The sequence below is a fragment of the Prionailurus viverrinus genome, chromosome B2, assembly GCF_022837055.1.
Source record: "Prionailurus viverrinus isolate Anna chromosome B2, UM_Priviv_1.0, whole genome shotgun sequence".
NCBI classification, from domain to species: Eukaryota; Metazoa; Chordata; class Mammalia; order Carnivora; family Felidae; genus Prionailurus; species Prionailurus viverrinus.
The window spans coordinates 118898740-118912827 of NC_062565.1; the positions used below are offsets into that span (position 1 = coordinate 118898740).

Genomic DNA, 14088 nt, shown 5'->3' on the forward strand with positions numbered 1-14088 from the left:
GGCTGATGGCTCAGAGCCTGGAGCCTGCTTCCGATTCTGTGTCTCCCCCTCTCTCTCTGTCCCTCCCCCGTTCATGCTCTGTCTCTCTGTCCCAAAAATAAATAAACGTTGAAAAGAATGACCTTTCTTTTTTTTTTTTTCAACGTTTTTTTTTAAATTTATTTTTGGGACAGAGAGAGACAGAGCATGAACGGGGGAGGGGCAGAGTGAGAGGGAGACAGAATCGGAAGCAGGCTCCAGGCTCTGAGCCATCAGCCCAGAGCCTGACGGGGCTCGAACTCACGGACCGCGAGATCGTGACCTGGCTGAAGTCGGACGCTTAACCGACTGCGCCACCCAGGCGCCCCAAGAATGACCTTTCAAAAAAATGTTTGTTTATTTTGAGAGCGTGTACGAGCAGGGGAGGGGCAGAGAGATAGGAAGAGAGAGAATCCTAAGCAGGCTTTGTGCTGTCAGCAAAGCCTGACATTGGGCTCAGATTCGCTAACTGAGAGATCAAGAGTCAGATGCTTAACTGACTGAGCCACCCAGGTGTCCCTCAAGAATGATATATCTATAACCATTACCCTGTAGTCTAGCTAAGCAATAGATTATACTGCTATTAGGAGCAAAACACCAACACTAAGAAATACTTTTCAAAAAGAAGACAACAATTTCTTTTTTTTTCTAATTTCTGTCTACCTAGAGAATATACTGTACTGAACAAAACACAGTAAGAAATTATATGTGCTTTGTGACAGATATTATTTAAAACAGTATTGTAAATAGATACCTATCATCAAAAATTTAAGGCCTAGGGCACCTGGGTGGCTCAGTTGGTTGAGTGTCTGACTTTTGATTTCGGCTCAGATCATGATCTTATGGTTCATGCTTTGAGCCCCTCATCAGACTCTGCACTGACAGTGAGGAGCCTGCTTGGGATTCTGTCTCCCTCTCTCTCTGTCCTCCCCAGCTCAGCTCATGCTATCTGTCTCTGTCTCTCTCTCTCTCTCTGAGGAAAAAAAAAAAAAATTACTTCCAGTGAATAATGAAAACTGTTGGGTCAAAATTTAATGTAACTGAAACCAGTAAATAGGAAAATGTTCTATCTTTAGAATCAGTTGATAATAAGATTGTTACATCAAACAAAATACATAAGTATAAACTAATATAGATAGTAATGAACAGTAGAGATGCCTACTCTTTTAATTTCTCTTCACAAAACTCCTTTCTTTGTATCTTTTGTAGTTTTTGATAATTCTGAACATTGTTAAGTCCTTCTCTTTACTGGACCCAAATCTGTCCCCTGAGACTATAAGCTCTCTGAAAGCAGGGACATGTTTGCTGTCTCAAGCAGATCGTGTGCCTGACACACTTGGGAAGTGCTCAGTAAATAAATGAACAAGTGAATTTTTGCTTTCGCACCTTCATGCCATGTCTGTTTTCTGGGTTGCCATGTCTGTTGCCGAGTTGCTACCAGTAACTCTTCTATGTGCTAATTCTTCAAATACTTGAAGACTTAGGAAATACATCCTAATCCCTTCAGTCCGATCCTAGGAACTTAATAAGTTAGTCCACCATGGTATGTGTTAAGCTATCAGACACTGCCAATATTTGACTATTTTTGACCCATAAAAATGGCAGTTGTGTATGAGTTGACTTAATATTTTAACTCTAAGTCTGTTTCTTTTTAAGTTTATTTATTTATTTTTGAGAGAGAGCAAGGTGGGGATAGGGGCAGAGAGAGAGGGACAGAGAGAGAGAATCCTAAGCAGGTACCACACTGTTAGTGCAGAGCCTGATGTGGGGTTCAAACTCATGAACCGTGAGATCATGACCCGAGCCAAAGTCAGAGGCTTAACTGAATGAGCCACACAGGTGTCCCTCTCCTTGTATTTCTTATATGCCTTGTTCTGTGCCTATTCTCCCCACCTCCCCCGACCCCGACAGTGGCACCCATGTTCACAGAATAGAATATAGCAAGAAAAATTGAGGAAAGGCTTTGGGAGTTCAACACCTAAACATAATGGTAAGTTTTTCCTGCTTTGATGCTAGAAAAGACTCCCAGGGTCAGGCAAAGAAGAGAGTTAGAGCCCAAGGTAGAGTGTGAGTTCTTGCCCCTCCATCATCCTGACTGGAAGAGCAGAAACTCGCATGAGTCCGAGAGCAGGGGTGACCCTGTGCTTTGCTCCTGAAGTGTGCCTATAGGTGTGGCAAGGAAGAAGCCCCTGTGCTTCTAGAGGGGTGGTGGAGGTGAAGTGAGGGTGGTATTGTGTGAATGGGTGGTCTTACAGGGTTTCGGCCCTTTCCTCCTTGGTCCTGGGTAATTATGCTATTTTTGCGTGCTCAAAAATAGCAAGAAAGTGGGAAAGGGGCTCAGACAGGTTCAGTGAACTCCTGCTTGCCAGGGTATGGTGACCAACAGAATGAAATCTTGCACACCAGAGGTGGGAGGGAAGTTGCAGTCATTATATAGGGATGAGGGAGGGTCCACTACAAAAACCAAGCATGGTGCGTGTCTCAGGAGTTGCGGATGATGACCCAAGAGCCAGATGCTACATCCCCTCCTAAAATGTATGACACCCCATTAGCTACCTTCTATTCAGCTAAACTACAGTCCTACAAAAAGAGGGGAGCATTGGATTGTCTGAGATTAAATTTCTTCCAGAGGAAGAAGTGTACATTGTAGTTGAAATAGAGATGAATAAAGAAAGTTATTCTCACACGTACATTTCCCTTGCTTAAAACCCCCAGGATTTCCCGCCATACTGAGAATACAATCTGAAGATTTTACCATGTCTCTAATGCTCCTGCCCACCTCTCTAAACCTATTTTTTACCACTTAGCAAAGCTTGATACGAATCCTAATGCTACTTCTAACCCTAACTCTAACACTAACCCCTAACACTATTTCTTACTCTAACCCCAAGCCCTAACCCTTAACCCCTAACCCTAACACTAACCCTTAACACTATTTCTTTTTTTTTTTCATTATATGAAGTTTATTTTCAAATTGGTTTCCATACAACACCCAGTGCTCATCCCAAAAGGTGCCCTCCTCAATACCCATCACCCAACCTCCCCTCCCATGTTGCTACAAAGGGCCATATTTCATTCTCAGTGCCATGTAGTACTCCATTGTGTATATAAACCACAATTTCTTTATCCATTCATCAGTTGATGGACACTTAGGCTCTTTCCATAATTTGGCTATTGTTGAGAGTGCTGCTATAAACATTGGGGTACAAGTGCCCCTAGGCATCAGTACTCCTGTATCCCTTGGGTAAATTCCTAGCTGTGCTATTGCTGGGTCATAGGGTAGGTCTATTTTTAATTTTTTAAGGAACCTCCACACTGTTTTCCAGAGTGGCTGCACCAATTTGCATTCCCACCAACAGTGCAAGAGAGTTCCTGTTTCTCCACATCCTCACCAGCATCTGTAATCTCCTAATTTTTTCATTTTGGCCACTCTGACTGACGTGAGGTGATATCTGAGTGTGGTTTTGATTTGTATTTCCCTGATGAGGAGCGACCCCTAACCCCAAGTCCTAACCCTTAACCCCTAACCCTAACACTAACCCCTAACACTATTTCTAACCCTAACCCCAAACCCTAACCCTTAACCCCTAACTCTAACCCTAAGGGGCTTACCTTGTTTTTCATCTCTAAGAGATCACTGACCTGTTTTTGCCCAATACATACAGTGTCTTGCAAACCATTGTTTTATGTACCTTGTCCTTTTATTGTTTCAGATGGGAGGGTGAATCTGATTTCTTTTATTCCATCTTGGTCTTTAGATATTATGGGTTACAGATAAGCTGGTCCTTCTTTATGAGTATGGATAGCACTGGGATATTCAGTGAAAATCAACGTATCAGACAATTTTTTTTTGTTTTATTAAATGTTTCCTTTTCAAATTGTTGCTTTTGCGTGCTTAACTTAAAATTTGAAATCTCTGCAAATTTAATAATATACTTGTTATACACATTGTGGTTTTTCCTCTCTTAAAAAATAATATCTCATACAGGTATTTAATCTTCATTATAGAGTAATTTGTTATTTTTTGAACTGCCATTTTTATAATGAAAGGTAGCTATGTGTTGCAGTAGCATTTTTTTGGTTTTTATTTTCTTTAGAGACTGCAAAAAGGACGTTTCAAGAAAAGGGCATCTTGGCAGGAGAAAACAGGGGTTTTAAGCCTCATTTGACTTTTATGAAATTGTCCAAAGCACCATGGCTCCGGAAGAAGGTGAGTGGACAGTTTTATCCTAAGCCTTGTTTTGCCCACTACACCAGCCTTAATAAGCATGGTTGGGGCATGAGTGACATTTGTGGTCGTTTTTGACCCCCTACTACTCTTGGTCCTGGGATTCCAAGTGAGATTGTTTCCAGTTCCCAGGGATGCTGAGCTGGCTCACGAGACTCCATGCAGGCCATTACCCCTGTGCCCTCCTTTGCCTCTGTGGCTGTTAGTTGTATACTCTGACCCACGTTTCCTGCTGCTTCGTCTGTTGCCACATCTGCTCCGTTGAAGGGTGTTGAAGCGGGGCTGGGGCCCCATTTTACTGCTTTCTTTGCTTATGGTTGTTCACAGCCTGCTGCCCTCAAAGCTTCTTCCTCTGGCCTGCATGCCCTGGTGCTGCTCACTGGAACTGGGTTCTTCAAGGTGGGACAAGCTTTTTTACGCCCCTTTACGCATCTCTTTCAAGGGCTCCAGTAGACGACCTTGTGCGCTGAGCAGTTGTTGCCATTAGGGCTTGGACAGGTGTTCCACAGACTGGGCAAGAGGGTAACTGAGGAGCCCCCATCCTCCCATCACTTAAAAGTACTTTTTCCTGACACGAGCTGAGGGACCGGTCTCTTGACCTCCCACATCTTAGGGTGACTTTCTGCCTTCTCACAGGTTGGAGTAACTTTTGGTTTTCTTCAGGATTCATGAGCTTTTCTCCTGGAATCCTAAGGGCACCCTTCATTGTTTTTCCCATTTCAGCCTAGGGAGCGTCTTATGCACATTTAGACATCTGACCTGCTCTAACATACCAGAGTTCTGGAGATGGCCATGCAGATTAATATTCGTTCCTACTCTCCATGACCCTTTGCTGCAGTTAAGACTGATTTGCAGCTTTATAAATGAAGGTCATGTTTATTAGTAAGTAGATCTCTTTTCTAAATTTGGCACATATTGTATTTAACGTCTTTTCGCTCAGAAGGTCTTTTCAGTCTTTTAGAACCTCTGTTTGGGTGATTGACCATCCTGCGGTTGTGAGTTTTTTACAAGCTATTGTGAATACTTTCTCAAAAAGATGGTTTTTTTTTTTCTTTTGGTGACTATGCCCCACATTCAACAATAACTATATCAGGTACCATTCCTAAATATTTTAAGTAACAGATGTTGAAATTTGGACTAACAACCGTCAAAACTTGCAGACTGATGGTTTACTGTTTTTACTCATTATCTTTCTTGTTTTGCTTTCAAATGGATTGTCCTCTTGCCAGTGATTTCACACTTAATCACAGAATGACAAATCAGTGGTGAAGGTAATATCCATCATTTCAAAATGTTTCTTTGTCCTTACAGTTTTAGCTTTTACATGAGAGCACACAAGGACATTTATCAAAGGAGTGTTTCAGCTACTCTAGAATCTCAATTTCAGCGTTTGAGGCTAAATTTAAATGATTCCTTGGCAGTTAATTTCCTCAAATCTGCTCCCTTATTTTATAGAAAAGGGATATGAGACTAACAAATGTTAAGTGGCTGAATGAGATCCTGCCCTCCATTTGCAGAGCCCTGCATGGAATCCATCTTATCTCTTTCCCAGGCTCATATTCTCTGCCCCCACTGGCCACATCCAGTTCATCCAAATTAATTTTTGTGTTTACGTGAGGAGCTCCCTGGTCCAAATCCTATTAAATCAGCAGATATTTACTGAGTGCCTAGTACGTGCCAGACATTGGTGCTGGGCTCAGAGTTATGATCAAAATAGAAACAGTCCCTGCCTGAATGGTATATAAAATCTAAATCGGATTGTATTTTGTCTAGATTAGAAAGTGTAATCTTTAGAAAATAAATTATTATTAAAAAATTTTTTTTCTTACAGTTATTTATTTTTGAGAGACAGAGAGAGACAGAGCACAAGTAGGAGGGGCAGAGAGAGAAGGAGAGAGAGAAGGAGACAGAGAATCCAAAGCAGGATCCAGGCTCTGAGCTGTAGCACAGAGCCCGATGCAGGGCTTGAACTCACAAACCGTGAGATCGTGACCTGAGCCGAAGTCGGATGCCCAACCTGACTGAGACACCCAGGTGCCCCTAGAAAATAAATTATGACTTTACTGTCTTTCAGACAGCCAAATGAGATTTTTTTCTTTTCAATGATGGAATGACTCTGTTCCTGTGTACTACTATGATGCCCAGGGTTCCTGAATGCTTAAGAATGTATATTTTAAACTGTGGGATTCATATGTCAACATTGAAGCTTGAAGATATCCACCCTCTAGCTTCAGATCTGGAGTTGTACCTAAAGACCTTGCTTTTGATGGTCAGGCAGTACCACAGGTGATTCTAATCAGATGGTCTGCAGAGTGGTTTAGTCTGAGACCTGCAGGTTTAAATAAATATCCAGCATTTTTTTATGCAGCAAATCGTTTGTTCCACTGTAAAAGTTAAAGCCAGTATGAAAAGGTAGCGTGCATAAAAGTACACTTTTATTATGCTTTGTGGTTTGGAATACAGATTATTTGAAAATATGTGGTTCTTCAGTCTCTTTCTTCTTAATTTTTTTACATTTCCAAACATCTATTCTCCTTTCTCAGCACCAATTCTCTACCTGGTTTTTATTCTGCTTCACTCATTTACAAGGCAATGGACATTGATAAAATCAGTAATGGAAAGCATTGCTAGTGTTCAGTGTTATTTAGATTGATAAAGAATAAAAGGAGGAAGAGAGAGAGAGGTAGGAAATAATAGGTTTCAATCACTCAAGTGTTACGAAGTTTGTCTTATTTCAAGTACTTTCTTTTATTTTAAAAGTTATTTTAATTGTAAAAGTATTAGATTAATATTTGGTCACTGTAAACAGTCCAAACACATGCAAACCTATGGAGTGAAATATATAATTTTTCTTTCATCACTATCCCATCACCCCCTTTTCCCCAATTTCTCTGTAGGTTACCACTACTAGTGGTATATCCTCTTGACTTTTTCTCTATACACTGCAAATGCATAGATAGATAGGTGCAAATAACCTGCATATAGTTTCTTTAAAACAGAAATAAATATACATTATTTTGATTTATCATAATTTATTCTCCCCTTAATGAATAATTACATTAATGTCTGGGTGGGGTTTTTTTTGTTTTTTTGTTTTTTTGTTTTTTTGTTTTTTTTTTTTTTTTTTTTTTAGCACAAACAGTGCTGCAGTGAGCATCCTTGTTCATTTTTCTTTGGGTAAATATGCCATTATTTCAAAGAACCAGTTTTTTGAAGTGGAATGTCAAGGTCAAAGGGCATTGTACATTTTAACTTTTTAAAAACACCACAAACAGTGGTCCTAATTTATACTTCCAACCATGTTGTATTAGAGGAACATTTGTTAGTGTATGCTTGAGGTAGAAGGACCATCAGGGATTTGAATGGTGGCTTGGTATGGCCCTTTGAGCTATACATTGAGCGATTCCTATAAAAAGTTAAAATATTTGTATTCTTTAAGAGGTTCATGCTTCTGAAATTATCCTAAACAAATAATTTTTATTTAGATAAAATAGATACATAGCATTGTGTAGGTTTCAAGTGTACAACCTAATGATTTAGTATATGAATATATTACAAAATGATTACCGTAATAAGGTTAGTTAACACATCCATCACTTCATATAGTTACCATTTTTGGTTGTTGTGAGAACTTTTACTACTCTCTTAGTAATTTCCAAATATATAATGTAGTATTTTTTAACAATATAGTTATTTTTAACTATTATCACCATGTTGTACATTATATCCGTAGGACTTACTTATTTTATAACTAAGAAACAATTTAAAAGAAGAAATTCTTTATGTGTAAAGATGTTTACTGAACCACTATCTGTAATAAAGAAAAATTAGAAAAAGCTTCCATTACAGTGAGGGAATTTTTAAGTCAGTTATGGTATATCAATCATTTAAGAAGCTATTAAAATAGATACTTATAAGGACTGTGTTAATAGCACAAAAAAGGTAAATAACATGTAGAATGTAAACTATGATTAAGGTTGTATAAAGTAGTTCCTTGGGTTTGCCTTCAACACAGCTTAATGTAACTTCTTTGTATTTTGACGGTAAAATGTGGGTTCCTGCAATTGCTCTTTTAGCCCATAATTCTTCTAGTAGGTCAGTGAATACCTCTGATCTTAACGTCACCTGGAATATAGTAAATTTCCCTTGCACACAGGATTTCTCTTGTGGTTGGTTGGGAGTTTGCTGAGGTTCTGAGGAAGAGTGGAGCCTTAGTGGGCTGATCATAGAAATGGTGATGGGCAAGTTAGATGTCTCATGACAATGAAGGGTAAGGCGAAGCCACCAGATGCAGAAAACTTGAAGGTTTTCCATCATCCTGAGGAGTGTTGTTTCTGGTATGGATAGGTGGCAAGTAGCGAAAGTATCTAGAAAAGAGCTAATAGTATCTCCCACCAAGATGCTGTTTTGAAGGTTGGTGTACTCTTTATATTTCAGTGTGACCTGCTAGAAGGTCATCCGGAAGTCACTTTGTGCAGTGAGTAGATAACTGATATACTCCTAAGATACCGCTATTATTACTGTAGACATGGTAATTATTGGTAAAAAGGGGTGTTCTGGGTGGAGGGGTGCTCTGCATCATTATAGGCAGATTCTGAGGTAGTTAAGATTATCCATTCATTATTATCGACAGGAAGTATAACCAATTATTCTGTAATAGTACTTCAACTGGTATTTTTTTTCACCATATACTGAATCATTTTTACGATTTAAAAAGCTGTTAATCCATGCCAGTGTGTGTGTGTGTGTGTGTGTGTGTGTGTGTGTGTGTGTGTGTGTATACAGATTTAAAGCTGAAGCCATAATTGGTCTGTTCATGAAGATAACATGTGTCACTGGTGTAAAAGATATGAACAGATCTCTGGTGCAGGGGATGAATGTTTACCACCACTGGAACGGTCATAGGATCTGCTATGAGGATTTCCCAGTGGTGTTTAGTGTTGGCTGCAGAAGTCCTAGGCTGTGGGGTGCCATCCTCTGATAGGCATCTATTTGTAGGTAATACCACTTAGTAGAATTAACCAAAAGTCCAGTGGGATAACCAGAAGTTCTGTAGATTGTGATCAGCATTTTGAAAATACAGAAACTCTTTTTCAAATTTCCTGGTTGGAACTTCCTCAGCTAGAGCATGGCTTTCTGGTTCCCAAGCTCAGAAGTGAGTTCTCTTAATTTAGAATCTGAGAAACTTAAGATTTCCCTTGGCATTATATGTTTTTCTAACAGTAGGAGGCATTTAGTCAATGTGTTAGTTTTGCATATTCTTAGTTTCATGAAATTCTAGTCGGGTATATTGCATTAGAGACTATTGAAAATAGTTATTGTATATTTTAAAGGTAGTTTGATTATCATTGTGCTTTGAGAGTTGTAGTTTCTTTCATTAAATGAATGGAGCCTTAGAAAATCTTATTAAATTGCCATGTGTCTGAAATAGTAACTAAAATTCAAGTTCTCTGTGTAGTTTTCTTGGAATATATTTGTTTTATGTGGTTAGTCTGCAACTTTTTATATGCTTTTTATCCATGCTTTTAAGTCCATGCTTTTTATCTGCCTTCTTTTGGATATATTTTTCTCACTGCGGGACCTCGTACTTCTGTGATTTAACCATTGCAAAAACTGGCTGGTTAGAAATGTGTGCTAACACTTGGTGGCAGAAGAAGACCAGTTTCAAATCAAAAAGTATCTTAATGCAGATCTAGATTCCTTAAGAAATAAATGTGATCTTTTCATGGATAAATCCGTTGTTTTTAAGCATTAATTATTTTCTGGCCTTTTTAGATACTTTTCCTGGCCTATGACTCTTTCAAATTACTAAGGTAGCACTAAACCAACAAAGCTATAGTTTGTTAGTTGGCACTTCCTTGTAGCAACTTTTCACAGAGTTAGACAGTGAGAGAACTTTAGAAGGAAAGAAATGATCTCCTTTGAAATTGTTAGCTACAAATGCCACTTAGACTGGTTTGTTTTGAGTGCAGGATTTGATATGCGGAAAGCATGGGCAAAGAAGTGGTTATTGGACCATAAGATGATGAGGCCGGGTGGGGGAAGCAGGGAGGAGAATACAGGTGAGTCATCAGTAGAGATGGCAATGGGAAGTGGAAAAGAAGAGTGTATGGATGATGGTGGCACAATTAAGGGGGAAAACCCAGTCCCTGATTCAATATACAGGACCAGTTGTAGTACAGAATTTCTACGCTAGGTTGGCTGAATCCCAGCCTTCCTCTGCCAGGACCTTCTGTCGTTGTCTTTCCTCACCTACTGCCATTATTTACTCTTATGTATCTAGCAGGTAGCACATTTTCTCAGGATTTTGTTAAGTGGCTGGTATAATGTAGCTGCCACTGACTTTCCTGGTTCTGCACAATGATGTGCCTTTATAAACCATTTCAAAACTCAGGAGTGCTAGACTGTTCCTTCTCAAGGGAGTCTCTATAATAAATTTGGAACAGCACAAGTTTTCTTGTGTTACCTTTGTTGTTGAGCTCTGGACAAATCTTATAGTCTTTCTTGACCTTTGCTGACTCATAGAGTTACAATGCAACTCATTAGTCTTAATGGTTCTTGACTCCTGTGCTATTCTGAAATGTCTATATAGTAAGCATTTTGCCCAAAGAGGTGAATTTGGCTTCAAATAGAGATGTTTTTGTTTTGTTTTTTTAAAACCTCAGATAGATTTTCTTATATGCATGGAGGGAGGCTTTCTCCTACGCAGAAAGGAGAAAGGTCTTTAAGTGTAGGAAGGTGGCGGCAATTTAGATTTGGATCTCCCCATTTCTCCTCTTGGAACCATACAGAACAATAAAGATGATGGCAAAAATATCATGAACTGCATCTTCAGTGAAAGAGAAATCTGTAAAAAGCAACAGATGTGCAAATATGTCCAGAAGCAACTGGAACTAGCAGGGCTTTCATGAGAAGCTGCTTCAGGTGGGGGAGATGGGAGAGGGAGAGGCAGGCCTATGGCTGACGGATCTCAGAAATGATCAGCAAATGTTCACTCCCAGAAGGTGAGGGCTCTACTGTAAGAAAGCATAGAAGATGTGGAAGGGGGCCCAGAGGAGGTGACTCTCAGGAAGCGTCGCCTCCCAAAGGTGGGGGTTGGGGGGAGTCCCTCCAGCAGCAGCCAAGGAGCTCAGGGCTGGCAGCAGGGAGGCGGGCAGGCCCATCCTCACAATAGTCCATCCCTGTCTCAGAAGAGGAGGAAGTCCTGAGCATGGGAGCCTGCAAAACTGCCCTGCCACTCCCGTCACCTTGTCCCTGAAAGACTGCAAGACTGCAGGGATCAGCAAGCCTTTGTCATTCCAGATAAAAGCTTGTCTTAAAATGTCCATGGAATACTACGTGGCAATGAGAAAGAATGAAATATGGCCTTTTGTAGCCACATGGATGGAACTGGAGAGTGTTATGCTAAGTGAAATAAGTCATACAGAGAAAGACCATAGGTTTTCACTCTTATGTGGATCCTGAGAAACTTAACAGAAGACCATGGGGGAGGGGAAGGAAAAAAAAAGTTAGAGAGGGAGGGTCCCAAACCTAAGAGACTCTTAAAAACTGAGAACAAACTGAGGGTTGATGCGGGGTCAGAGGGAGGGGAGGGTGGGTGATGGGTATTGAGGAGGGCACCTGTTGGGATGAGCACTGGGTGTCATATGGAAACCAATTTGACACCCAATTTAAATTTCATATTTAAAACAAAAATGTCCTTGGTACAAGGTAAAGCAGATTTCTTCAGTAACCGATTCCTGAATCTCCCGATGCCAAATGACTTAATTACTCGTGAGTTTTAGTTGGTTTTGAATTTCTTTGTACATCAGGTGCACTTAGACCTAAGGCTCATGTAGAATTCTTAGAATTTTCTTAATTAAAAATCAGTAAATAAACAAAACATAGCAACACACGTCTTTTTTTTTCATGGTTTTTTAAAACTAAAAATTCAGTGAAATCTACTGAGATGGAATTAGAATTTCTTCTGAGATATTCTAGGTGCCATTAGTCAACTGTGTCATCTAGAGTGTGTCCAAGAGCACTATTTATAGCAAATGACTTCATTTATGTTTCTGATGGCATTTTTCAACTTCATGCTGTTGTGTTGTCTCTTTCCATATATTGAAAAAAAAAACCTAAATAAGTTTGCAATTATTTAACAACCGAAAATGTTGCCTACACAGGTAAACTGAATGTTCATTTGAAACTGTTTAGCACTTTATACATCTTTAAGGTTGAAACATATAGAGAATTACAGACAGAAAGCTGAATTATTTTAAGGAAGGATTCTAGGAATTGACTAATGTCAGAGTAATAAATGATATACCTGATTGTTCCTAATTCTGTTAAACATTTTGAAAACGTTGAGAACTCTAGAAGAAATGATACAGTCAACCTAGTTTTAAGTCTGTGCAAAGTGGAATGGAGATTTGAAGGAAGTATTTCCATGAACATTTCTTGAAATTGTTCTCTCAGAATATCCCCCAGGGTTTTATGTGAGGCAACGATTCTGTCTTGAAGTCAATGTTAGAAGTGAGGGGTTAAATACAGTTAATCTGATTCCTTATTCCACCACTTCTTAGGATTTTTAAACTGGCAACATTTATTGTGAAACTCAAGAGCTTACAGCAACAAACCGTTGTTTTCTGCTCAGAAACATGGGTCAGGTGTGGCTCTACTCCACAGCGTCTTTACAGAGGACCTTGGCTGGGCAGCCTCCGTGTAGGACCTTGCTGGTCTTTTGGCAGAAGGAAACAGGAGACGCCAAATCATTTTTATTAAAAAAAATTTTTCTTAAAAATTTTTTTTATTTTTTTTATTAAAAAATTTTTTTTATTTTTATTAAAAAATTTTTTTTATTAAAAAAAAATTTTTTTAATATTTATTCTTTAGAGAGAGAGAGAGAGACAGAGACAGAGACGGAGAGAGACAGAGCATGAGCAGGGGAGGGACAGAGTGAGAGAGGGGCACAGAATCCAAAGCAGGCTCCAGGCTCTGAGCTGTCAGCACAGAGCCTGATGCGGGGCTCGAACTCAAGAGCCGTGAGATCATGACCTGAGCCAAAGTAGGATGAGCCACCCAGGCACCCCATAGGCCAATTTTTAAAGCTCAGAAGTGACGCACATCATTTCTGCTCGTATCTTATTGGCCAAAGCAAGTCACAAGATCCCTTCTGAGTTCAACAAAGCAGGATGTGTAATGTACATTCAGGAAAGGACACCACAGGAGGGGCAGTGAATATCAGCATTGTTTCCCAAATGTACTTGACTAGCAAGTTTTTTTTTTTTTTTCCATTGGCCGTCTTGTGACACTTGTGTTTGGCAGAACATGGGTTTAGGAAATGTTGGTCTTGATAATTTAGGCCTAAATGATATTTTCGCTTCGAACATCCAGATTCAGTGGGCATTTTCTTGCATTTGTATTCATAGACAAAGTTCTGATTTAATTATAATTTAAGAAACAGAGTTTTAGAACTGGTATTAAAATATGCAATAACAAAGTATTCAAGGTAATTAGAATTGCATGGGTTTAGCTTCACTACATTAAAATATAAATGTTCTATCTCAACTATTACTGTTAGTGTTGGAAAAAAACCTTTTATTTTATTTAAAAAAATTTTTATACTATTTATTTTTAAATTTATATCTAAGTTAGCATATAGTGGAATAATGATTTCAGGAGTAGAATCCAGTGATTCATCCTCTACATATAACACCCAGTGTTCATCCCAACAAGTGTCTTCCTTAATGCCCCTTGCCCATTTAGCCCATCCTCCCCACCACAACCCCTCCAGCAACCCTCAGTTTGTTCTCTATATTTAAAAGTCTCTTATTTTTGTCCTCCTCCCTGTTTTTATATTA

At 39.3% G+C, this 14088-nt stretch overlaps 1 protein-coding gene across 6 annotated transcripts in view; it reads left to right on the top strand.

Annotated features, from left to right (window-relative positions):
- AKAP7 (A-kinase anchoring protein 7) overlaps positions 1 to 14088 on the top strand; it is a 150033-nt gene that overhangs the window by 53468 nt on the left and 82477 nt on the right. For all 6 annotated transcript variants that reach the window (XM_047860246.1, XM_047860245.1, XM_047860247.1 and 3 more), the window contains one exon: positions 4116 to 4228. In XM_047860246.1, the coding sequence (XP_047716202.1) occupies positions 4116 to 4228 (113 nt within the window). The remainder of the gene's footprint in view (positions 1 to 4115; positions 4229 to 14088) is intronic.